A 26838-nucleotide genomic window follows, 5' to 3' on the forward strand; every position below is an offset into this window, starting at 1 on the left:
TGAAGGAATATATTTTGGTTTTGGTGTCCATAGCAACTACAACCAGGCTGGCGCAAACTGTACTTCCTGACAGATCCATTTATCACAGCATGTTAAATCAATCCTGAGAAGGCCACAGCAGACCAAAACTATTACAACCTGGAAAATGTGATGAAAATGTCATTTATATGAAAAAAACATACATTTATTTTAATTCCCAGAGGACAACAAGAACTGGATTGGGATCACAATCTTGCCACCATCTATTGGGGAACATATTATGAAATGCTACATGTCTGAGCTACCCGGTTATTTGTGTGTCATAAATTGAATGATACACATCAAATGATATGAGAGTAGAATCAAAAATGACTCATGGAATGCCCAACATTTGCTAAGCTACGGAATTTTAGACAATTTGATTATAGTGGGTTTTAGTGACTTTCTTTCATTAGACTGATCATTAAATTTGGGTATAAATGAGAGCAGTGATGCAATTGCAGACAGACAAATGAAATAAACGTCTATGTATGGTAATCATTTATTTGTATGGTAATCATTTATTTGTAAGGACCCCCCCACACACACACACACCCACACACACACACTACATTTTGAAGTAGTCTGAATGAGTAGAAATTAGACATTATTAAAGTAGCTCTGCATCACACGTTATTTGCCTTTGACCAATGAAGAACATTAAGTCCCGCCTTTGACCAATGAAGAACATTAAGTCCCGCCTCCAACTTTTTTTTTGTGCCCAACAAAGAGCTTGGTGTTAACCTGTGCCAGCCCCTGCAGACCACCACTTTGTGCTCTGTGCCTCCTGTTTTTGTTGTCGTCGCTGCAACAATGGGTCATTGTGTGTCCTCTCTTGCCCCGAGGCAGCATATGCAGAGTGTGATGAAGACGACTTTACTGACTCAGACACACAAAAGGATCTGGAAATGTGAATGATGACTCTAGTAGTTACACCTGCGCAATCTACTGTGACCCGATATAGGAGCTGTACCATTTCTTTTGATTGACATTGTCAGAGATGTGTTTATTTAACAATATGTCCCGTATTGTACACATAGAGACAGGTAATCATTCACACCCACAGGTTATTTAAAGTCTTACTTTACTTTACTAACATATTTTAACATAATATAGTTCTGTGTTTCCATCAATATCTGACTAAAAGGCTTTTGTCATGTAGCATTTGCTTCGACCGGGGTTCGGCAGACTTTAGCATCGAAATGGCCATTCGGGGTCCAACAAAATAAAACCCACTCTGAGCCACAAAACGGGTAAATTGAAGGTAACACAACCTATGAGACGTCCACCTCCCCCCAAAAAATGGAACCTCACATTGCAGCAACACTTAAAGTAATTGAAGGAAGCTAACAAGCTAAACAGTCGATAAATGTCAATTACTGGATTGTGGACTCCACAAAACTTTCCCCCTAGCGTTTCGACAGAGAACTGCACGCCACACCCTCAACCCTGACACAGAACTTCGAATGGATCTTGACATTTTCAAAAGGGACACAGAAACATTAAGACAGAAAAATGAGAAATCCAGAGCCGTGTGTTGCCAAACCTTGGCTTAGACAGTCAAGAAGTTTTACACTTGAATATAAAACAGAACTGTGAAGCTGATTGCACTGCCAGACATTGGGGCTGATTATTACTGTTATTATTCCTAACAGCAAACATTTTCAGTCAGTGTTATCATACTAGCCCAAAATAAGGTATGTTTCGGGGAAACAACATGCTGTGAGAATTGGAAAAGTGAGTTCATGCACAGAAAACACAAGAAATCCATACATTCAAAGTGCAATAAATTTTTTTTTTAAAAAACACCGTTCATCCGACAGATGTTACAATCAAGTTGGAAAGCAGGTCACAAACACTTCACGATTTACTACCCATGTTATGTTTGTATATACTGTATTCATATTGCAATGCTGATAAAAAGGTTTTCAATTAATTTTATTGACCCATTTATTGGACATTCTGTAACTGTAATTTAGCCATTTTAAATCATAAAACTCTAAGATCAGTAGTCAGAGTCCCCTTTGTCACATATACACTACCCTCAAGAAGTATTGGAACGGTGAGGTCAATGTCTTTATTTTAGCTGTAGACTGAAAACATTTGGGTTTGACATCGAATGAGAGCCAGCATGTCAGCTTTTATTTCCAGGTATTTACATCTATTTTTGCCAAAGTGTGACCCATTACATACTTTATTCCAGGGTATCCAAAATGCGGCCCTTGGGCCATTTTGCCACCCAGGGCTGTTTTTTCTTATTGGCCTACTGCACATTCTCAGAATATAATCAGTAGTAATTTAACAAGAATAAAGTCAAAATATTAAAAGAAAAAAGTTGTAGCATAACAATGAAAGTAATAATTATACAACGATAACAGTGTGATATTATGAGAAAAAGTAATCATTTTAGTCACATAAAGTTCAAATGTTAAAGAAAGAGAATTTTTAAAAAATGGTAATATTATGAGAAACCAACAAAACAACAAATAAAGTTGTAATTTTTGGAAAATTAGATTGTGAAAAAAGTTCTAATGTTTCCCGAGAATAAAGTGAAAATATTACGAGGGAAAACAATTTGCGATTTTATGAAACTTTTAACATTATGAGAAAAAATAATGACATTTTAGTTGCACAGAGTTGAAATGTTAAGAAAAAATGTTGGTTTGTTTTTTTTAAGTCTCAATGTTATGAGAAACAAAACAAAATAAAGTTGTAATTTTTGGAAAATTGGGTTCGGGGAAAAAAGTTCCAATAATATGGGAATAACGTCAAAATATTAGGAAAATAAAATTTACGAATAATATTTTAAGGAAAGTTGAAATATTTGAAAAAAAAAAACAGAAAAAAAGGTCATTAAAAAAAGTGAAAACAACATGAAAACCAGAGAGCTGTCTACAGGTGAAAAACAAGCAATTGTCAACCTGAAGATGGAAAATCAATCAGAACCATTGCAGAAACATTGATCATAGCCGCTGCAACCATTTGGAATGTCCTGAAGAAGAATTAAACCACTGGTGTACTATGTAACATACGTCGAACAGGTGCACCAAGGAAAATCTACAGTTTGCATACTTCATTTACAAAAGTACCAAAATACAAGAAGAATAGAAAGATCAGGATAGAATTTGCAAATAAGTATAGAGATGAATTCATCCATCACTTCATAAAACCTTCGTCTTAGATTGTTTTTAGACTGTTAATAAAAGCTGAAATGCTGCTGTCTGGTCTCATATTCATCGCTTGATGTCAAAACCAAACGTTTTACAGCAAAAATAAAGGAATTGGCCTCACTGTTCCAATACTTTTGGAGGGCACTGTACATAACCAATAAAGTCTCTTTCAAGGCATCTATGACTTATTTTTAATGCAAATGAAACAAAGAGATAAGGTGAGAATCGCTGTCATCCGGGAGAAACTCAGAGTCGTACCGCTGCTCAGGATGCCTCCCAGACGCCTCCCTTGGGAGGTGTTCAGGGCACGTCCGACCGGTAGGAGGCCTCGGGGAAGACTCAGGACACGATGGAGAGACTGTCTCTCAACTCAGCTCAATTATGTTTGTTGTCCCTGTTTAATACTGATTTTTCAGTTGATGCAAAAATGCTACATTCATGAGATCCGATATGAGTGTTTCATAGACCACAATGTCTGGCGAGCAGCAGTTAGCGTGTCAGTGCTTCATCTTGTCATTCTGTTTTTCCATTCTTTTTGCTACTGTTTGGCTTCCGCTGGTGACAAAACTGAAGCAAAGTGTCATCTTGTAATGAGTGATCATCTTTTGTCATTTTTCCAAAAAGCTTCACGTGAAGGACAAATGTTCACAAATGTAAGAGGCAGTAATCGTGCTGTTACGTCTCATATGAGATTGGCCAGACTGGAGGTAGTTTCTCTACGAGCCTGGTGGTTCATGTGTCCGGAGATGGTGAAGATGTTCAAAATCCGGTCCACAAACCTTTGTCTGTGCCGTGTCCTCTCCAGTAGGATGACCACAACTGAGTATATTCCAACCCCCACCACTGCAGCCCCCCCTCCAGTCAGCAACACCACTCCAGAGATGTACATATCATTAAGTGCTTGGCCCGGTTTGGGCATATGGTTCACCAGGGCCAGATGCAGTAGAACCCCTCCACAAATGAGCAGCGACAGCCCAGTAATCAAAACCACAAGGAAGTCAGATAATCCGCCGCTTTTCAGCATGTCAATCTGCTGTCGGCTTCGAACGCAATTCATGTCCTGCACGGCGGAGCTGAGTAGCTGTTTGAGCAGAACCCCCAAGGCGAGCAGACAGAGGGCTGTGCCCGCACCCAGCCGCCATTCACTTGAGACGCTGGTGGTGGTGGAGAGCAGGCCAACACCTCCGAGCCCACAGCCCAGGATTAGAAATACAGCGACACAGTAGCACAGCAGAGACTTCCCTGGTTCTCGGAACCACCACAGCTCCACTTGCTCCTCCAGGATGTTGTGCTGAATCCGAATTGGGTCAGCGGGCCCGTGGAGGCCCGTTTCAGAGCCTCTAGGTCCCCTCAGGGGGGGAAAGTCGTCCAGTTCAGGCATCCTGCTGCCACTCCCAGCCTGATAAATAAGGCAGCCACCACCACAGAGGGAAAAGAATCCACTTAAGAATCCTTTCAAGCCGTGTCACCTTCACTGACAGCTACCACTGCTGGGACCAGCAAGTCCAGGGGTTTAACGGGGGTCACTTTGGATGTTAACCTGGAGATCTCCCAGGTGGCTTGAGAAGCTCTGCTGTGGGAATAGGATACAATGTTGTAAATGTACCAAATCACCTGCCTGTTTGTCCCCGCTGGTCCCCTTGTAATCAATTCAGGTACCCTAGTCCAAGCTGGATACAATGATGGATCCGCAGTCACAGTCCTGCTTCCAGGTCCAAGGCATGAATAGCAACCTGCAATGGGCAGCAGGCCTCATCTGAAAGAAAAGACAGACTGGTCTTGTAAATTTAAACTTCCTAACGAGTGCTGCAGCTAACGATTATTGTCTTAAATCGATTAATCCGAAGCTTGTTGTTTTGATTAATTGAGTAATCGGTTATGCCCTAGACCAGCGGTGTCCAAACATTTTCCACCAAGGGCCACATACTGAAAAATGTGTATAATGTGTGTGTGTGTGTGTGTGTAAATAAACAGGAAGATAAAGAAAAACATGAAATGGATATTCTTATCACTCACTTCGTAACTCTTAATTCGAATTTGCTACATTTAAGTATGCTGGAAAATACACTGGAAATAAGTACATTAAATTACGTGATGTCTTTGAACGCAACCCCTCATTGCTCATAATAACATGGTTTGTGTGATTCTGCTATACCATAAAATAGACTAGTATTAGACAAATACTGTAGATTTTAGACTTGTGTGGTATAGCTTGATCGACATATTCAGTTCATTTGGACCTGTTAATACATACAAATATATATAATCCTGTCCTGTCATTTGTCTTTCTGTTAAATAAATACAGGAAAAATGGGCATATTTTAGATATAGTTGCTAATGGTGACTAATCTGGATTAGTTATTTTAAAAACTGTGATTCATCTGATTAAAATGTTTAATCATTTGACAGCCCTGGTAGATATGCTAAGAAGTTATATATATTTCAAGAATGAACTGCATCTCAGCTTTGTGATGTAGATGAAAAAGCATATGATTAGTATGATAGTAGTAATAATATGAATAGTATGAATAGTAGTAATTTGAGTCTTTATCCTATTTGTGTTGTTTTTTTAATGTTCCAAATATTTGACATTTCTTCTTAAATAATCTTTGTAAGTTTTCTTATCATAATATTACGACTTTATTCCCATCATTTTGTTGTATTTTGTTGATATTTTTTCTTTAATAGTTCTTTACAACTCTATGCTACTAAAATGACATCATTTTTCCTTACAATATTAAAATTGCAACTTTATTTCTTGTTACTATCCGCCTTTTTTCTCTTAATGTTTTTTTTTTTGTCCTGTCCAGCCGTTAGGGCAGATAGTATTGTTGATCTAAATGCGCTTACATGCTAAACAGATTTGCTCTGCCAGGGAAAAGTGTCAAATACTCTTCCCCTGTTATATAGATTTTATTTGACCTTATTTGATATTTTGTTGTCATGCAAACTGGGAGCAGCTGGACCGGAGCAGGAGGGGATAGAAAAGAAGAGAAAAGAAAACAGAGGGCAGAGTGCGGGGACAAGAAGGGGGCAATACAGAGAGAGGCAAGAACAACAGCAACAACAACAATTGCAACAACAAAAACAAAGCAACAGGAACAAACAGGACTTCATCAGCAAATGTCTATGGCGGCCATGAAGACAATAATGGAGAGGACATTACAGCCGCAGTGATAATGCTAACTTGAAACAGTCATACTTATTGTTAGTAATAGTGGTAATGAAAATATTAACCACGATAATGAACAGAATGACAATCAGCTAATAATTTTACTTTATTCTCGTAAAATTACAGCTGTTTTCCATCTTTTCAGTTTTTTTTTTTTTTTGTTAGATTATATTTTTAGAATGTGCCACAGGCCAAACAGCCACGGGCCGCAAATTGCCCCTGGGCCACACCTTGGACACTCCTGCCCTAAACAGACCAAATCAATATGAACCAAGCACAGAAAGTTAGTGATTTGGTCCGCAAACATATCAGAAAGGCACAAAAGTTGATCACTGTTTTCCAAATTCAAAGATGATGTGAGTGACTCGCTTGTTTTGCCTAAAACACAAAGATAATTGCTCTGCTTTAATGGCTGACTAAGGAAATAAAAAAATTAAGGGATTAACAAATAAAAAATACACCCAATTATTGTTGCACGCACTCTATAAGTTTTCTTTACGTTCAAAACTTTCCGTCGTGGCTGCTTAAAAACAACATTTTATGTCTCTCATTATCTCGATGCAAATGAGTGTTTGCTACAGAGAGCTGCTGACAGCATGAAGAATGTCCTTACACACACACACACACACACACACACACACACACACACACACACACACACTGAAGCAAATTTCCATCACAGTGACTTACATTCATTTATGGAATGTTTGGCCAAACAACAAGCACATGATTGCTAAACCAAGTTTTCACAGCAGATGTCTATGAATTATGGAGACTGAGAAACGTGTAAAGTATATTTAATTACGTTGTCTTTCGCTACATACAAAGCTAATACTATTATTTAATACTAGCTGATTGATATTATATCATCCAGTCGTCCCTCACCACTTCGTGCTTCAAATTTCCCACCTTCACTCTATCACGATTTTTCAAAATATATTTAATTAATAATTTGTGGTAAAAGCAAAAAAAAAAAAAAAAAATTAAATAAAAAAAATAATAATGATAATTTGTGGTCGACTACGGCCTATTATTAGTATAAAAATATGCATATTTAAGGAAATATTACGTATTTCTGGCCCAAATTAAGTTGAAAAATGGCTAAATTAACTATAATACAAATATAAAGCATTCAGAAGATGCATTCTAATGTGTGTCGTTGATATGTAGTATTCGGCACTGGTCACTAGGTGTCAGTAATGTTACACTGATGAGAGACTAGCCACCAGGAAGTAACAGCAACAGTGAAGTGTCCCAATGCTAACATGTGTGAGTCTATATTATGTCTTATTTATGTCTTAAATTTCTGAGAAACCAAAAGTACAAGCTGTCATGCGGAACGTGACATAAAGCACGGGTTATGCGAGGCGGGAGTAAGGCGTCTGCCTTCAATGCTTTGTGTGCAATAGCACACCTCAGGAAGAATCACTCGGAGTCACATGCAGTGTTTTGCTACTTTTTCTCTAACCTGTATGGCAGGCTGTAGTATTAGTCTTATTTTGCAGTGTTTGTGAAATGCATCCAATGACATCACAGTAAAATAAGCATAGTGTGTTCATAATGTGACATTATTTAGAGGGGCGAGCTGCTGCCTGTATGGGCATCGGTTGATATCGGTATCGGAAAGAAAGCCAATATTGATCATCTCCGCTCTTATTATATTCTTTCACTTTTTATGACATGTAAAACAGTGGCATCACTCACTGCAAATAAGTACAAGTTATTTGGATGTGTCATCACTTGGCCAACTTACACTGTCACCCTCAGATAAAAGGAAACCACCAAAGCTCAAGCCTGTCATGAACTGGAAACTGCTGGAACACCCATGTCATTGTTCACAGTGAAGCAACTTTTACATCACCATGGACTTTTAACAATGCCAACTGAGCAAGAGGCCCTTGCTCCAAAATCGAAATGTTTGCAGCTTCCCACCTGGACAAGACAGATGCCTTCTGGAGAAAAGTTTGATGGTCAGACGAGAAAAAGATTGAGCTATTCTATGACAAGAAGTATGTTTAGAGAAGTCAAGTTGAGGCCTTCAAACCTAAGAACACTGTAGTAAATGTCAAGCATGGTGGTGGTAGCATCATGCTCAGGTGCACAAAGTGGATAGAATAATGAAGAAGGAGGACTATCTCCAAATTCTTCAATTTCACCTCTAACTGGCAGCTAGACAACTAAAGTGGAGACACTTGGGTGTTCACACACATCAAAAACTGGGGTACACCCTGAACTGGTCGCCAGCCAATCGCAGGCCACGTATAGACAAACAACCATTCACACTCATATTCATACCTATGGACAATTTAGAGTCGCCAATTAACCTCACCTGCATGTTTTTGGAAAACCACGCACGCACGGGGAGAACATGCAAACTCCACACAGAGATGCTAAATGCTGATGTATCCTTTTCATTTGTCATTTATATGCAATTTAGAATTTATTTAGAATTATTTCGTATATTTAGAATTATTGTATACACGTAAAACTGTAATTGTAAAAGTATAAAAACTTGTATTTTTGTGAACATTTTTGTGAGTCAACTGCTGATGACATCATAGACGGGTGACATAGCTGCCATATTGTTAGCAAGCTAAGGATGCTAACAGGATGCTAACAGGACTTAATGTGATAAAAATACATTAAGAACACAGTTTGACTCACGCCGTGTATTAATAACATGACAAGATGAGTACACTAATTGGAAAATGTACATAAATCAAGGCAAAATTTGGGCGTAAATTTTCTACCTTGACCGAAAAACGCACTAACCGGGGCGGACGCTAACCTGGGTTCCACTGTGTACTGTATGCATCTATTTGGCATTTTGTCTCGTGACAGCATTGAACAAGCAATTCTTTGCATTTTTTTTCTGCGATACACTGGTCCTCTCTGATGCTTTTTTTCCAACACTCATCATGTTTTATCTCCCGCTGATCATCACGGCCCCATCACGCACACCACACATGTAAACATATACAGCACTCACACACGCTAACAAACATCCTCAAGGTAATGGCTGTCAGCAGCTTGTCTTTAAAAAGCTGTCAGCAGCTTCGTTTCTATCAAAGTCAGCAGTGTGTGGCACAAGCCCACATGTCCCAACACAATCTGACAGGAGTTGCAGCTCGTCCTCGTCACACTGCTCAGCAAAATAAAAACTCAACATCCTGTATCTCTCCAAACACGATTGCTCATTCAGGCTTGGGATTTTGTTTTGGGAACGATAGGACAGAGAGATGGATTAAAAATATTCAAATTTGATTTTCTTTGGAGATACATGCAGAATGACATTGCTTATTAATGTCGGCAGGTGCTGCCTAGGAACGGCATAGAGCAATAACGATGACACTGGGAGATATGAGGTGCATACAAAGGGCGTGAAGTGACGAGTAAGGGTAATTACAGCAGGAAGGCACGGTGTTTATTGGCAACATGCTGTTCTTGAAGGATTTCACGTCGTGTGCCTTACTGGTGACTACATGTGAGTGTTCAATCGTTGGAAATTAATGAAGAAAGGAAATGACATGAAATGTGAATATGAGCCAGTAGGAGTGTTTAGTCACCTGTAACAGTTCTGACTCACACACCAAGAGCCTACAGGAAGTTTTTTGGGTTTTTTTCTACACATGGGTTTGAGCGTGCACTAATTAATCCCATTTGGTCTGAACACAACATCAGGTGGCGCCACAAAAATAGGACAGTGAGTCAGCTGTGTTTATGTCACAGTTTTTAAGTGAAAGTGCTAAGATAACGAAAACAATATACAGTAGAAAATATTCCTGGAGCCTCAATGTCTTAAAACTAGGGATGTGTACCGATACTAGTATCCAAATGGCATCTGTAGTAACCAGACCGAAAAGGTAAGTATAACGCCGCCTGATTTTGGTGCTTTATTTGTTATGAATATATACTGTATCTAACAATTTACTTATAATTGATTATTTATTAAATTTAAGAGTAACTATTAATTTAATGGCACTGAAATTAGGCAAAAATGAGGTATACTATAGTAACTCGCACTCACGTTTCTTCTTCACTGTCCACATCAGCAACACAGCACTTCCTCAAGATCCTCACTAATGGCGAGGTGCATTCACAAACACAGGAATTCTGAACATCAACATGCAACACAAGCAGGTCGCTACTACAGATCGATTGATCGATATGTTTTTTTCAGGGCCGATACCGATTTTTAGCAGTCAAGGAGATGATTAATATCGTCCGATTTCCATAAAAAAAACATGTTGATAAACGCCTTTCAAAGCCGATCACAAAATCCCATCGGCGGCAAATCCTACATGTCTGCTGTGTCACGTAGGGTTGCCAACAAAATGACGCGTCTCGTATTGAGCTTGACACAGGCTACGCCAATCGATGCCAGCGTGTTTGATCACTCCCTTATCAAATCTCCGTTCGACTATTCTTGCCTTGTTGTTTACACGCTTTGCCTAGCTGTCACTGGCTGTACTTTGCATTGGCGGCAGATACCTAGCTAGAGTTATCCGCCTAGCTTCTGGTCTTCGGATGTCAAATGTGACTATTTACCAGAGTGACATTTTGTTTTTAAAACCAACAAGCAATGCAGTTAATTCTGAGCTTGTTTTGTCCCACCAGGAAGCCACAGGTGGATATCACTTTCTAACTTTTTCAATCGTCATTGAACAACTTTACTCACTTGCTGTCATTATACTAATTGTGTCTTGTCCTCAAAACACGATCTGTGTGGGGTTGTTTAATGAACATTAACACAGAGCGTCTAGCTTTATGATGGTGTTCCTATCACAGGGGTCTCCTATCTCACCAGCTGATGCTGAGTAGCTCACCAAAGGGTCAAAGAATATTTGCTTCAACTCTTGACTGCAGACTTTATCCCTTTACATAATGACAAGTGAGCACAAAATAGCATAAAGACGATGGCCACACTGTTTGAGTGGAGATCTGCTTGGTAAATAACGTAGCGTACAATTTAAATGTTGCCAGTCATAAATGAAACACAAATAGTTGGCAGCTCTAATAGCGATGAAAGTTAGAGAGCCCTGCAACCTGGACACTGAATTTATTCTGTTTTAAGTTGAGCAGGACAGATTTCTATTTAATAAAGATATTTGTTTGTATTATCTGAACTGTTTATTGCCTATGTATTCGTATTACTCCAAAATTATTCCATGTGATCGGTGTCGGCATCGGCCGATCTCACTCATGGATGATCATATCGAAATCGGCAGCATAAAACCCTGATCGGAGCATCCCTACCGATATTAGGAGCCGATATTCATTTGCAGTGAAAGTGAAAATATTGGTGACAAAATTTTGAATAATACAATCTCCAACTTTTAACCTACTTTAACAAATTTCCTCAAATTATTTTCCTAATTCCATGCAGTACAATTGATGAAAATACGGTACTGACCAGACGTTTAATTAGTTGTAGTGTTATGCAAGGTTATGCAAAGTTATGCAAGGTGTGCAAACTCACTGTGCGAATTTTTTAACAATAAAATACATATAAATTTCATAGATGTAAGACAGCCCTTATTCTCTGTAGCCCCTTGAGCTGTGACATCATACCGCAAGACTTCCTGCAAGGTCGCCTGTCGGCATCTTGTTTTCTGTGTAATCGCCTGTAAACATCACAAGATTTTTAAGCAAATTTTTGGGAAGTTGTGGAGAGAATGCCAAGACTTCGTGTCACGGGAGGTTGCAGTAATGGCACGGCTATCAGTGTTTGTCTTTTTAATTGGCCGAAAGACAACAAAGTTATGACGAGCTAGACAAATTAAAGGTGCCATCGAAGTGGCCGTTGCTACGCTCGGTGCGTTTCAACGACGATTGCTTTGAGGAAGTTTGCAGTCTTGCCAGAGAGCTGGGATACAAACATATACAGTAGCTGCTCTACTGAGCTTCTCCACCCGTAAATGTTTTTCTCCTCTCCAATGTGTCTGTGAGCACAATATATGCACAGTTCTCACTGCTGATTGGTTGTTACTCATGACTCGGCTCTGCGTGTAAATAATCAGATGGTGCTGTGGGTGGGACAATGTTAAAACATATATTTAGAAGGTAACAACCAGGCTTTCTGTAACTACAAAAATATTCCATTTATAAGTAAGGAATATCACGGCCAGGTCTGGAACCAATTAACTGCGATAAATAAGGGATTACTGTACTTATTTTATTTATATTGACGTATTTAACTATTCTATTCAACTTGTATGTCACAAAATTCCATATTTTTGTACAAAATGTGCATGTTTTCCTTTTTTCAAGTACCAGTTCGAATCGGCACCAGTGTCAAACAATATGTAAACAATACCCAACCCTACTTAAAACACCACTGAACGTTTGACTGTATCTTTCCCAATATTAATTACATACTCAAATAAGGATATATTTTTGCTTGGTTTGTTTTTTTTTAAGTTTAAGTATGAATAAATTGATATTCACAATAATGAATTAATTTATTCATTGCCTCGTGTTACAATGCCGTTAGACTGCGCGAATTCGATCCCCAGGCCAGGGTCCCAACATCCAACCATTCTAGATGTCCAGTGTGGGTCCCAAGCCTTGATAAATGGGAAGTTTGTGTCAAGAAGTGCATCCGGCGTAAAAACTATGTCAAATCAAACAATGAGATTGATCTGCTGTGGTGACCCTTAATAGGAAAAGACAAAACAAAACAAAAAAATTTATTTTATTGAGCGGCACTTTGGGCAGTAATACTTTGCAAGAAATGTGCTCTGTAACTAAACTTGACGTTGACCATGCAAGAATGACCATGATAATAAAATGATGATGAAAAAGTGGAAAGCTCGTAGCATCATTGAATTGTCGCATCACCTCTGAACTACAACCACGTCAGCTTTATCGTACCGGCTTCAAAATACGTAAAGATTAACAGATGCTGCGGCAACAAGAAAAAGTGAGGATGAGACATGAGAAATACGCTTCTGAGCACAATGCATTTAAAACTGATACTACTCATAACAAAGATTCAAATTGAGTTTCATTGAAGTGACAGGAATAGTAAGCCGATGTTGGACACTCAGCCTTGCAGCGGAGACAGAGATGACTGAGGACAGGCTGACAGTCAAAACACCCTTTCTTATGTAAATGGCTTAAAAGTTATGATGAAAAACCAGAAGGATAATCATAAACCTCAAACATAAATCTCTATCAGTATTTCTCATTGTCTGTGTCTTGGATGTGCTCAGCCTTACAAGGTCACCAGAGTAGATGTAGAGTAAAAAAATAAATAAAATACACCATACTGCACTCCAATTACCTGCGAAGCTTTGGGACTCCGGAATTCCCTTCTCTGTTATGTTGGCTTGGTGAATTCATTTCACTGGTCATTAGTGTCTCATTTTATTGTTGATGCTTTGTTCTTTCAAGATTGGATGTCTGGCAATATGCTAATCCGAATGCATATCAGCAGAATAGGTTAACCCAAGCAGCAGTGGATCTGGAGGGGTCCCACTGTCACACATTTGCAGGGTAGAAGGTAGAAGGTTTAAATCAAAATTCAGTAATTCTTCCTTAATCACGGTTACTTGGTTCCAAAACCCACTGTGATAAGTGAATTTTCGGGAAGAAGGATTCTTTATTTATAAATAAATGTATAAATATTTTTGTCTTTAGAGCGCAGAAAACCTGTTTACAACCTTCTAAATACAGTTTTCAACATTATTGAGCCCTCTAGACATGAACTAACACCGCTATAGTCACCTTTACACTTGTAATACCCAATATAGTAGACATAATAAAAATAATGTGCTATAAATGTGTTCCCTAGGACCTAGGTTCCCAAAGTGGGGTACGCGTACCCCCAGAGGTACACCAATTGTCATGGGGGTACGCGCCTAACACTCACATATATGGGTGTGCCTGTACAGAAAGGAGACAGAGCATAAAGTCGTTCATTGCTCTGTGTAAATTAGATGATCAAATAAGTTTGATTATTATTCTGTACATTAAGAGTGTTTAATGAATATTTCATTCATACTGGTGTTCCAGTTTCCCCCGAAAACGAGGCTTTGTCGTTGTTTTTTGTACTTCAGTTACTGCTTTATCATGATTGTTAAACTTCCCCCTTCAGTTTCCTATTAAATGAATATGCAGACTTAAACCATAGCCATCATGAGTGGACAAAAAAGTGAAGCCCAATTCCAACCCATTCAAACGGAAGGATGCCAAAATAAGACTCCATCCAGACATCATTCTTACTTATTTATCAGTACTCAGGTGAAACTTTATCAAAATTTGACCATGAAAAATAAAATATTTGACCCGGAATTACTATAAAATGAATTAATTAAGCAATTAATTATGTTCAATATTTCATGTTAATTAAGATATAAATGTTTATGTTTTTTTAAGTGTGCAGGAGTAGGGTTAAATGGCATTTGGTCAAATGTCCGAAGGGGTACGCGACTGTAAAAAGTTTGAGAACCACTGCCCTAGGGAAGCTGAGTGAGGGGAGCTCAGGAAGTGACAGCGGAGGTTCATAGTTGAGTTTCAGTTTGGCAGTTTCAGTCATGGCTGCAACAGTAGCCGTCTTTTTATTAGGGATTTTTATTTGGGATTATTGTACCTGTTGTTCCGGCAAACAAGTCTGGTGCTTGTGTTTCTCATCGAACAGTACAGTATCGTTACTGATACCTAATGACCAGTGTAGAATACGACATATCGTCAAAGCCTTTGAATGCATCTTTTCAATGCCTTATATTTGTATTTTAGTTCATTTAGCAATTTTTATGCTTGAAAAAGCTTAATTTAGGCCAAAAATACTTAACATTTGCATGTTTTCACTAATAATGGGCCATAATCAACCACAAATCAGCATGATTTATTAATTCATAGTGAAGCCGCAAAATTCGAAGCGCAAAGTGACAAGGGACGACTGTAATTTCACTAGGCAGTAGCACAGAATGGAATGTTGATATATTAGTGGAAGTTCAGTGTTGATGTATAACAAAGTTTTATTCTCTTTTTCTGCCAGCAAAGAGTTTATTGCGCAACACTCGGGTGTGACAGTGCAATTAAAGTTGCAGTATGCTTACAGTATCTTTGTCACCTTGGGAGCCACTGCCTTTTTTTGGCATGGCAGCCCATCTTGTGGTGCTTCTCTATATTTAGGATGTTGTCAGTGTTCACATCCTCTCTTCACATCCAAGATATTGCTGCCAAATAAACAGAAAAAGTGATGCCAAGTTAAATTTATAGAAGAGATCTAAAATGAAGCGGAATGCCCTGCTATGTGTATTCTTATCCTGGGCCTTGGGTTGGGGCGAAGGAGTGATGTTTTATCGCGGTGACAAAGCAATACCCTGTTCCTCTCCTTTCTGTCTCCCACTCACACAGCCCCCTTTCCTCTAGTCAGGCATTGATTCTCTTGGCGTCCCTGCAGGCGAGGAGAGGGGTCAGGGTTGGCTCCATCTGTCTATGTGATGGGCGCTGGTGCCAAGTTCCACAGGGCTGGGACGGACAGGAAAAGACGCTCATGTGGTGTGGAAGGGTAACGGATGTTTCTGAGCTGTCATCTGTGACTTGAATGGGGGGGGGCTGACGTGGCTGTGGCTATGGGACAGGATAAGGAGGGAAGACGCTCAGAGCGAGGACACTGCTGAGACTTCAGCGAACTTATAAATTGTGTATTAATTGTGGTCAGCAACGAATTAAAAACAGAATGTAGACACTGTGCTGACTTCTTTCTCTCCTCTAGTCAGAATTCATAGCCGAGGCAGCGATGGAGCAAGAAGGTCCAGAGATGTTATCGTAAAAATGATGATGTTCATTCATTGGGAGAATCCAAGACTCTTCATCAGCAATAAGGATCTTTATCAATGGCTCACCTTAGCGAAACTCATTTAGGAGACGTATAATATTAGTTCAGTTTTTAGCTCATCAACACATTATAATGGGACTGTGTCACTGAATAATAAGATGTAGCAGGAGGGATCAGTGCTGCTAACTTAGCAACACTGTCGCCATTTTAAGCAACTCATCCGAAATAGCGAAATCTTGGTGAAGGGACTTTGGAGGCTAAAATGGAAAGGCTCTGAAAAAGGGTGAAATGCCACTGAGGATTGAACTGGTTTAGAGCAGAAATGGTATAGACGGCAATTTGTCTTCTAAATGGCGGATTTATTAAGCTGTGGCAGCGTCAGCGGAAGTTATGGATAGGTTTCACTTTTGGTTCTCGTAGCACATACTGTAACTGTGGTGCGTTCAAGGACCGCTGAATAAAGTATGAAATCTTGATGCTTGACGAAAACCATATACAGTACATACATATACACATCAATAAAACAAAGATGTGTCAAAACTGGGATTTCTAACTGGGACTCTGACATGAAAGCACGTCTCGTTCTTTCCACGAGCAGCGGGCGCTGCTGCGGGGCCCTCCCCCTCTCAAAGCACTCACAGGCGGCTCCCTCTTTTTTGTGACATTAAAAAAAAAACGACAAAAAAGAAGCGACAGAAAAAAGTTGGTTTGTCGTTGTAAAGATGTAATGTTTTGGTTTCTTACTCACGTTTTGTCTCCCACAACATCCATTACAATTATATGCAAATGCCTCACGGCCGTTTTATGCTAATTCAAAGATGATGTAACATGATCTACCTGTGGAAGGAACAGATTCAATTGATTTAGACACAATATAGTTGCTATGCCATATACCGCTTTACCTCAAACACACACCGTTCTACTTAACTGGTTGCAACACAACATATAGTTGCACTCGTAACTACAAACCCTTATTTATTTGCACAGTTTACAAACTTGCAGTCGTTTGCAATAAACACATCTAAAGTCATAAACGGTCACTATTTTTTTAAATAAACCATTTATTGAAAGTTTTTTTGAAAATAAATGTGGGTTGAATCATTTCAAATGCAACTGCAACAATGTCCTGCATTTATTATGTGGCATTTTGTTCTGTGTGTCGTAGATGCCAACAGCACTTTATTGCCTCTTTCTCCTTCTTCAGGTCTGAAGTTTATCTCTCTCACTGGGCTAAGGTCTCTCTACCCAGCCTCTCCATTTTAGATAACATGAAATAATCACTCATAGCACATCCGTGTCTTCTTTTACATACCACTGCAAACAATCATTATCAAAAGTGGAAGGGTTGAACATAGTGAGCATACATACTGTACATTATAAGCACAAAAATCAAGGAACAGACTTCTTCATCAATTAATTCATCAATTAGGCCAGGGGTCTCAAACTCGTGGCCCGTGGGGCCATTTGCGGCTTGCGACTTGTCTTCAAAGATGACTGTAATACGGCCTGCGACAAGCCAATGTTACTCGTAGGATGCACACATAAGCCTACACTGAACTAAGAGTGAGTGAGTCACTTAAAAAATGTGGTAAAAAAAATTCCACCCATTTTCTATACCGCTTGTCTTCATTAGGATCACGGGTAAGCTGGAGCCTATCCCAGCTGAATGCAGCAAAATATACACCATGAAATTCACCCAATCACCGTATCAAGATATTATTGTTATCGTGAGCCATGTATCGCGTGTCGTATCGTGAGGTTCCCTGAGATTCCCAGCCCTGCTTCTAATACTTGATGCGGCCCAGCCTCACTCAGACTCTACCTCCAGCGGCCCCCAGGTAAATTGTGTTTGAGACCCCTGAATTAGGGCCTTCTTGTCCAACATCAGTGACAATTCCCATACTCCAAAATCTAGTCTAGAAGCAGACTAAACCCATATTTATTTCCACTCCGCATGTAAAAAAACAGACCACAAAATGGACCAGCACTTCATTTTGCACAAATGTGCCAGTCCATCCTACTGTGTCTGATGACCCCTCACTTTTAATTCAGTGCATATCTTGGTAGTTTCTATTACGATGTATTGCCATGAAATTTAACACATTCATGTCCCATTCAGGATGGATTTATTGAGCACATTTCCATGAGCTCATAGATAACTTTCATTGTTTAGTGGTAATTATCAAACATTGGTGTCCCCTGCATGACACAACTACAGAGATGTCATATTATCATCATTGTGAGTGAGTCACATTTCCCAGCCACACAAAGGTGCTAGTCTGGCTTTGGACATAAAGTCTTAACAGTTATTAATGCCACTGGAGGCTTTAAACAGATCCTTCCTATTTCATGCCCTAGAGTGCTCCCTGGCCCCTATAAGATGGTTTAATTCCATTTTTTCTGCATGAGCTCGTTTTTCAGTTTATGGCCCAGCACCACCTCAATCAGCCTTACCAGCTAAGACCAACCCCCCACCCCCCACAACACGGCATCTTATCCACACACCTTCATCTCCATTTGTTTCCTGTGCTTATCTCGTCAGTCTTCCGCACCTTTCATTCTTCCTTGTACCTCACTCCTCTGTTGCGCAGGCAGTGCTTTTTATCTCCCTAACTTCTTATCTCGCTTGTCTGCTCAGGAGTTGTGGCGTTCCAAGGAGAGGGATGTGTGTCTTTGCTACAGATCTCCCTCTGGCTCGAGGTAATGTCAGACGCCTGATGCAAAGCCCTTGTGGCATTAGAAATGCATATAAAACACGTAAACACAGTCGACTCTAGCCAGTTGAATGTGGAACTGTTTGCATTGTTTAGGCCTCATTCCCACATGCAATCTATATGCTGAGAACACAGTCATCTGAAACCACATCAGACGCTTCCTTTTTTTTTTTAATCAAGCTTCCTCCTCCTACAGAGCTGTCGTATAGACCAGCCTAACCTACAGTAGTTCATCTTTGCACCATCTTCCTGTTTCTATGTAGCTGTGTCGTCTATGTAAATAGTGTGACGTCATGCCAGCATGACACAGCTTAGCCCACCAATGCCAACAAAGAACAAAGAAAAGGAACATGACACAGCAAAGCAAGGAGAACAATGGTGGACATGCAACGTTTGTGCTTTTCTGTTTATTACAAGAAGAAAACGAGTTTTGTTTGAGACTATTTGTGTTGTGTGAGGCTCTATTGATCTATCATCAGACTGCAGTGTATCAGTGCAATATTTATAGGAAGGGAATGGTGAGCACCAACAGGTTCATTATGTAGCCTACCCCAGATAACTACAGTACTCAAGTGTACTAAACCAGATATAACAAATGCTACATGATTCCTTATAAAACCCTCACAATAAATACTTACTAGCCAGTAGGTGAAGCAATGTAGATGAACGGAGTTGCTTGCACACTAGTTTTACATTCCATTTAATTCCCATCCCAATTGGTTCCAGGCCCGACCGTGATAAGTTAATATCCGCAAAGTAGGATTGCTTATTTATAGGGCTGTCATAAGATTACAAATTTTAATCCAACTAATCACGGTTTTCAAATTAATTAATCATGAGGAATCACCACTCTATGTGAAATATGCCCATTTTTGCTGTATTTTATGAACAGAAAGATAAATGACAGGATACAATTACATATATTTGTATGTATGAGCAGCTTCAAATTAGCAAATTAGCTAAAAAAATAGCACACTTCTGAAAATCTATTTGCTGGTCCTTAATAGCAGCAGAATATTGGAATCACACTTTAACGGTGTTATGAGCCAAAAGGGGGTGTGTTCAAAGACACCATGTCATTTTTTTATGTTGAATTCACTGTCTTGAGTATAGATGTGGTCGCACGGTGGTCTAGTGGTTAGCATGTTGGCCAATACAGGAACAGCCTGGAGATCGGGAAGACCTGGGTTCGATTCTCCCCTGGGCATTTCTGTGTGGAGTTTGCATGTTCTCCCCGTGTGCGCGTGGGTTTTCTCCGGGTACTCCGGCTTCCTCCCACATTCCCAAAAACATGCATGTTAGGTTAATTGGCGACTCTAAATTGTCCATAGGTATGAATGTGAGTGTGAATGGTTGTTTGTCTATATGTGCCCTGTGATTGGCTGGCGACCAGTCCAGGGTGTACCCCGCCTGTCGCCCGAAGTCAGCTGGGATAGGCTCCAGCATGCCCCCGCGACCCTAATGAGGATGAAGCGGTATAGAAAATGGATGGATGGATGGAGTATAGATGTACTTTGTGGGATTTCCGAGCATGATGAAATGCAGCAAGCTGTACTTCCGCAGTAACAGTTACTCTCATGAGTAATAAGAATGTCCACGTCCTGTTCTCTGCATTTCTGTTTATTTAGACTACACATACCTAATAAAAACCTTGTTGTAATGTTCGGAGTGCCCCTGAACGCACCTTGCTGTGGTCTAATGACAATGAGGAAGTGTCGTTCCGAGGAGGACGGGAAATGTGTGTGTGAGTTGGAGATACATAGAGTATATGGTGTGGGAATTCACTGCTGTTGAAGTGCTCAGGTCAGGATAAAGTTACGAGAGAGCAGCAGCCTCAGTCAGAGGAGTGGCTTGACGTGGTGTGCATGCCTTAATTGCTACATTTTTTCATATAATTAATTAAATAAATGAGTTACCGCTGTAAACGCGCTATTTTTGACAGCCCTACTTACTTATAAATCAAATATTTCCATTGTTAGAGCATAGCGTACCTGTTTACAACCTTCTAAAGATGGTTTTTAACATCATTTGAGTTCTCATGACCAGAACTAACACCTATATAGTAACCTAACCCTTTACACTTGTATTACCCAATATAGCTGGCACAAAAAGACTTTAATAAGCCATTTAAGACATAAATAAAACTCATGCTCATGTGTGTTGCTACATATAAATGTTTTCCTTAAGGGGGAGCTGAGTGACGGGCAGACAGGAAGTGACATCGGGGGTTCAGTGTTGAGTTTCAGTAGCCCGTGTTTTTACTAGGGCTTTTAATTTGGGATTATTGTGTCTGTTGTAAGATAAACCTGCAATAAAAGCCTGTTGTTCTGGCGATCAAGTCTGGCACTTGGGTGTCTCACCGAACATTACAGTAACATTGTTGACACCTGGTGACCTGTGTATCCAACCACAAAACAGCATGATTTATTAATCGATATATTTTTGACAAAACGTGATCAAGTAAAACTGTGAAACTCGTTCCAGCAGTGTAGCTCCACCCATTCGGTGCCGTACCGTTGTGCTCGGTACCCCAACGAAAGGGCGCTACAAAATTGTACAACGCAGCATTTTCCAACACTGAACTTTTGACAGTGCAAACAAAACAAACCCCCACCAAGCTGAACCAAACTCCACTGCTTGTCGTACTGAACTACTTTTGCTCCAGGAGGCGCAAAATGGGACAGCTGCTCTCAAAAGCTGCATCCAAATTTGCTTCTGTCAGATAATCTCCAATTCCAATTCTGAATAGTTTGAGGAAATTAACTCGATGATGCACATAATGCTTGTGCGTGAAACCCCCTGGTCCTTACACTGGGGCTGTGAAACTCTCTTGCTTTCCTTAGTGGTGCACAGCTGCAAAATTAAACCGCTAATCAAATCATATATTAGCATGCTGGTCCCCGTCTGCTGCTCTCATGGGGAGAATGCCACCTTTTTTGTTGTGCCTTTAAAAAAAAAAAAATCCTTCTCTTGTGGGTTCAGAGGTGATATTGAGTTTATTCTAATGTGACTTAGGCTGTCTAGCGATAACGATCACAATGAATGAGGCCGGTTTGATGTCTGTCGTGTTTATAGACCCGTGAAGTGACAGCTTCTCTTAATACAGAGGCAGTGCTTTTCATGCAGGAAAAAATGGGCCTTTTCATGCACTGCATTCTAACATTAACATTCCTCGGATGGTGAAGTCTTTAGTGGCCCTTTCACATGTGCCACAGGTCAGGCTGACTCTCTTCCTGAATTTTGTCAAAAATGGATCACAGTGAAATTTCCCACTTATTTGAATGAACGATGAGTAAATAAATGGTCCGCCCTCAACTCCTTGTCAACAGCTTAGTCAACATTTTAATGTGTGTAGTATAAAATACATTATAATCAATTTTTACCTAATTTTACACCATGTTAATCTGTCCTAGCCCCATCCACTTGAAGCAAAATGTATTATCTAATGTGATATGTTTGTTTTCCTTGTTGAACCTTTTTGGGACACCCACTGATGCAACAGGAAGATTTGTCATTGTACTTTTTGGCTACATCGTGGATACAGTGGAAGCTACTGTATGTCACGAACAAGCGGTTACCTGGATGGCGCTAACTTTCAGACTAACTGCAGGCGTCATATCCTGCTCTTTTCCTGGCTTGAGCATGTGTACTACACCCAAAGTAACACACGCACGCACGCACAATAGTTATGTTTGTTGTCAGCTAATGATAGCGATTTGACAAAGTTTGGCTACTTACGTTAGCTACGATTGAATTCATAGCAACAACAGAATTACTGAAAAGTGTTGATTGTGTTCCCGAATGGCTTTTGTGCGTGTGCACATGCTACAAACATGTACGTGAATGGCAGACAGCCCTGAGTGACCAATTGTCTTTTTCGGGACAAATGACGATTTTTATGCAGTTTGATTCGTAATTGTGAAAAATAGAGACATTTTTTGGTTGTTTTGTCTGGTCTTTTAAACCACTATTGGTAACATCTGCTAGACCAGGGGTGTGCAAACTTTTTCCACCCCAGGGCCACGTTCACATTTTTTAAACAAACCCATGTTGATGTGCTAAGACATTTCTGTTACCAGCGACAAAGCATATCCTAACCTTTTCTCCTTGCATTACACTTTTTGGCTGTTTTTATTTTTATTTTGACAAATATTTCAACGGTTTTCTTGTACATTTTTTCTTGTACTCTTATTTTATTTACATAATATTTTTAATGTATTGTCATAATATTATCGTTTTTGTCCAACTTAAGTTTCCAAAAATTGCAACTTTATTCTTTGATTTGTTTGTTTTTCATAACAAAACATGTTTTTAAAAAAATACATATTTTTGTCTAATATTTCAACTTTATACTATTTGTTCTCTTAATACTATGACGTTATTCTCCTAATATTTTGTCTTTACTCCCCAAATTAGTGCTCTTTTTTCCATTTTTGATGGCGTTTTTTAGGTTTTTTTTTTTAAAAACAGACGTCGGCCGTAAACGGCCGCCAGGCCGCACTTTGGACACCAGTGTGCTACACATTGGTGGTGTTCTTACATCGTCGTCGTTGTGTATGTCATCTCATCCCAGTCCACCGTGTTATTATTAATACTAAAACATGTCTGCTTATGTCGACAGCTTTTCTCGACATAAAACCCGAGACCCAAAGCTTTCATCTCTATGAAAAATTGCCCCGTAAATCTCAAAGTGTTGTAGTATTGTCATCTTCCTCATTATGGCTAAACATAACGACTATCTAGGTAGACAGCATTAAAACGTGGACACAGTCACTTCCTGTTCAGTGCAAAATAAGCTGAAAATATTAAAAATATTTTCAACATAAGTATTAACTTGGATTGCACACCCATTTGTTTTTAATTTTATTTTATTTCTTTAGATTCTTACGGAACGTACAAATGCTTTATTGTCAATGTAGTCAAGACATAGAGCAAAATTACCACAGCAGCTCTGTTAAGTAAGAGTATTAAACACTGTAAGATGCCGGATGACTGTGCACAAATCAGCCTTTTATTGGCATCTACAAAACTGCGCTGTATACCAGCTTACAACAAGACAAACTCCACACTTCAATGCAGCCAACGTGGCTTGCTAACTTTTTGTCTCTTGTGAGCTGGCGGTTCTAACAAGCGGTCATGTGACACTGCCACCACAGAACCATGTACATGACAGTCTGAGGGCCGTCAAGATAAGTGGGTTCCTCTGTACATGATCATATCTAAACACACATACTGGTATAGGTGTAGTATATAGTGTAGATCAAGGGTGTCCAAACTTTTTCCTCCGATGGGCACGTACTGAAAAATCAAAGGATGCAGGGGCCCTTTATAGTTTATGTTTTGTAAACCAACCCAAGAAGTTATGAAAAATTTAAAGGTGACAAAGCGTATTTCTTGCTCATCGCTCATCCTTCCATTTTTGCTAATATTTACAAATATTTCAACTTTGTTCTTGTAATTTTTTTCTCTGTACATCCATCCATTTTCTATACCGCTTCTCCTCATTAGGGTCGCGGGGGTATGCTGGAGCCTATCCCAGCTGACTTCGGGGTACAGGCGGGGTACACCCTGGACTGGTCGCCAGCCAATCGCAGGGCACATATAGACAAACAACCATTCACACTCACATTCATACCTATGGACAATTTAGAGTCGACAATTAACCTAACATGCATGTTTTTGGAATGTGGGAGGAAACCTCAGTACCCGGAGAAAACCCACGCACGGGGAGAACATGCAAACTCCACACAGAAATGGCCCAGGGGAGAATCAAACCCAGGTTCCCGATCTCCAGGCTGTTACTGTGTGGCCAACGTGCTAACCACTAGACCACCGTGCGTCACATTATGTCTTCATTCAATGTTTAGACTTTATTTTTTATACAAGTAATTTTTAACTTTTCCACTTTTTCTGAAAACGCCGACTTTATTCCCTGTTTTGCTTGTTATAACATTACAACATTAAAAAAATAATAATAATGCAGTTTCAACTTTATACTTTTAAATGTGCTTTTCCACATAATACCACAACTTTACTCTTGTACTATTGCGACATTTTTCTCTTAAGATTACAACTTTTTTTTCCTCTTAATCTTATGACGTTATGGTTGTAAAATTACGGCTGTTTTTCCATTTTCGCTGCTGTTTTATCCAGTGTTCTTCATTTTTTTTCTTAATTAATTATTTTTAGTTGTAGAATGTGCTGAGGGCCAATTAAAAAAAAAAAAAACATGGGCCACTAATGGCCCCGGGCTGTGCTTTGGACACCCCTGGTGTAGACGGCGGTTTCACCTTCATGATCTATGTGACCAGCAGCCACCATTTTAGGATAAGTGCTACATTTTGTATTCCTTTATGTCTATGATCAAAGTTGAGCTAATTACTTCTACTTCAATCATTACTTCGATTATTACTTTGATGGTCAAAATTTACCTAAAAGACAAATATTTTTAATAAAATAAGACTAATCCTCTATCAGCTTTGAATTGGACTGACTCAGTGGAATTGATTATGCCTAAAGGTGAATGTGTGTTACAGCAGAGGTGGATGGAGTCTGTCCAATTACATTTGCGGACACAGTGGCCTGACTTTGTGTATCTGCTGACTACGAAACTAGAAACCCGCCTTTAAGATTCAGCCCTTATCTGTGTTCCACTCTGTGTCTGGCACGCACGACACACATATAAACACCTGCATACCCCAGCCTCACCTTTAAGGGGCTCAACATCCACCAGCATGCCTGTCCATTCTTTTTCCTCAACCCTCTCATCCTGTGTGCTGGGCTGACCGGAGGCTCTTCACTAATGAGGCCTATCACATGTCGTTTTCAGCCTGACTTGTTTTCACGCCTTTGACCACCTCTTGAAAGATTTTTAAAGTTGTGAAGTGTGTCGTGACACAGACAGCTCGGAAGATTGAACTTTGTTTTTAGGCGAGATGTACAACAGATCTATATGAGCAACTTGGCGCAAGGATTCATGCCTGGGAGCGTCATTGACCTATCCTGATCGTACTAACTTGAATACCACGCCAACAACACTTCCCCTTTCTTTGGTTTACTGATTTCTCATAATGTAAAAAAAGCCCTGACCTCTCGGTATAAAAGAGTATCCCCATGACGTTGGCAGCAGATGAGGACTCAATCACCTGCACACTGTAATTGCGGGCGTCCCACGAGTGCAAAGGTTAGACTGTGACACAATGTCACCATCTCTACTTCCTTGATTTGAATGAACACAACACAGGCAAGGCTCGGCAAAATAAAAGTAGTAACAATACAAAAAATAATGCAACTTTTTTATTCAATACATACTGTTATCCTTTTAGTGATTTATTTGAGTCATTTCACTTACATTGTCTCAAGTGCAAACCATTTTTCGGTTGTTTTATGCATGAAAAGGTAAATAGTGGAATGTAATAATAAGAGTAAAAAATAATAATAGTAATGCAACTCTGGACAGCAGTTTAATTTATTATTGTTTTATAAGCCATACATAAAAAGTCGTGCGTGTTGTGCTATTCGGAAATTTGAGATTATGAACATATCAATTGGAAATGATGGAGAAAGGTATGGTATACAGTTTTGACCTTTTTGGAAAATAAAACTTTGTTCATATAAAGTTGAAAAAACATTATTCGTCCTCATTTTCACGTCTACTAAAAACCGCTCTTACCTGTGCACTCGGCTGATGCGTGCTGTTCCTCGGTGTTCTGCACCGGTCAGAGTTCGCTTTCTATCCGAATTGCAGGTGGTGTCAAGGCTCGTGAAGTGGCAACCCCAGGCGGTGAATGCATCCGAGCCTCCAGCGGATCGCCGATTCCTGCGGAAGCTGCTCAATTGCTCCGATCGCTGCCTCTGCTCTCCGACGTTCGTGGGTCTGCACCACCACCGGGCGGACTTCCCCGCGTCTGCTTGCAGGTGTGGCCGAGCGAGGCGAAACGAGACGCCGGTGGGAGGGGACACAAGCTGTGGATGGAC

The 26838-nt window shown here is 39.8% G+C and overlaps 1 protein-coding gene across 2 annotated transcripts; it reads right to left on the reverse strand.

Moving 5' to 3' along the window:
* Nucleotides 1-142: 142 nt before the first annotated feature.
* Nucleotides 143-26838, reverse strand: LOC129188764 (transmembrane protein 125). 2 transcript variants are annotated; one of them, XM_054789742.1, is made up of 3 exons: nt 26534-26838; nt 4848-4944; nt 143-4758 (listed from the first exon to the last, which is right to left on the reverse strand). In XM_054789742.1, exon 3 carries the CDS (start codon nt 4567-4569, stop codon nt 3871-3873), a length of 699 nt encoding a protein of 232 aa, XP_054645717.1. In that variant the 5' UTR covers nt 4570-4758; nt 4848-4944; nt 26534-26838; the 3' UTR covers nt 143-3870. The 2 variants fall into 2 exon arrangements, with proteins under 2 accessions (XP_054645717.1, XP_054645715.1); XM_054789740.1 differs by having other exon boundaries at nt 143-4761.

Source organism: Dunckerocampus dactyliophorus, chromosome 10 (assembly GCF_027744805.1).
Source record: "Dunckerocampus dactyliophorus isolate RoL2022-P2 chromosome 10, RoL_Ddac_1.1, whole genome shotgun sequence".
Taxonomy (NCBI): Eukaryota; Metazoa; Chordata; class Actinopteri; order Syngnathiformes; family Syngnathidae; genus Dunckerocampus; species Dunckerocampus dactyliophorus.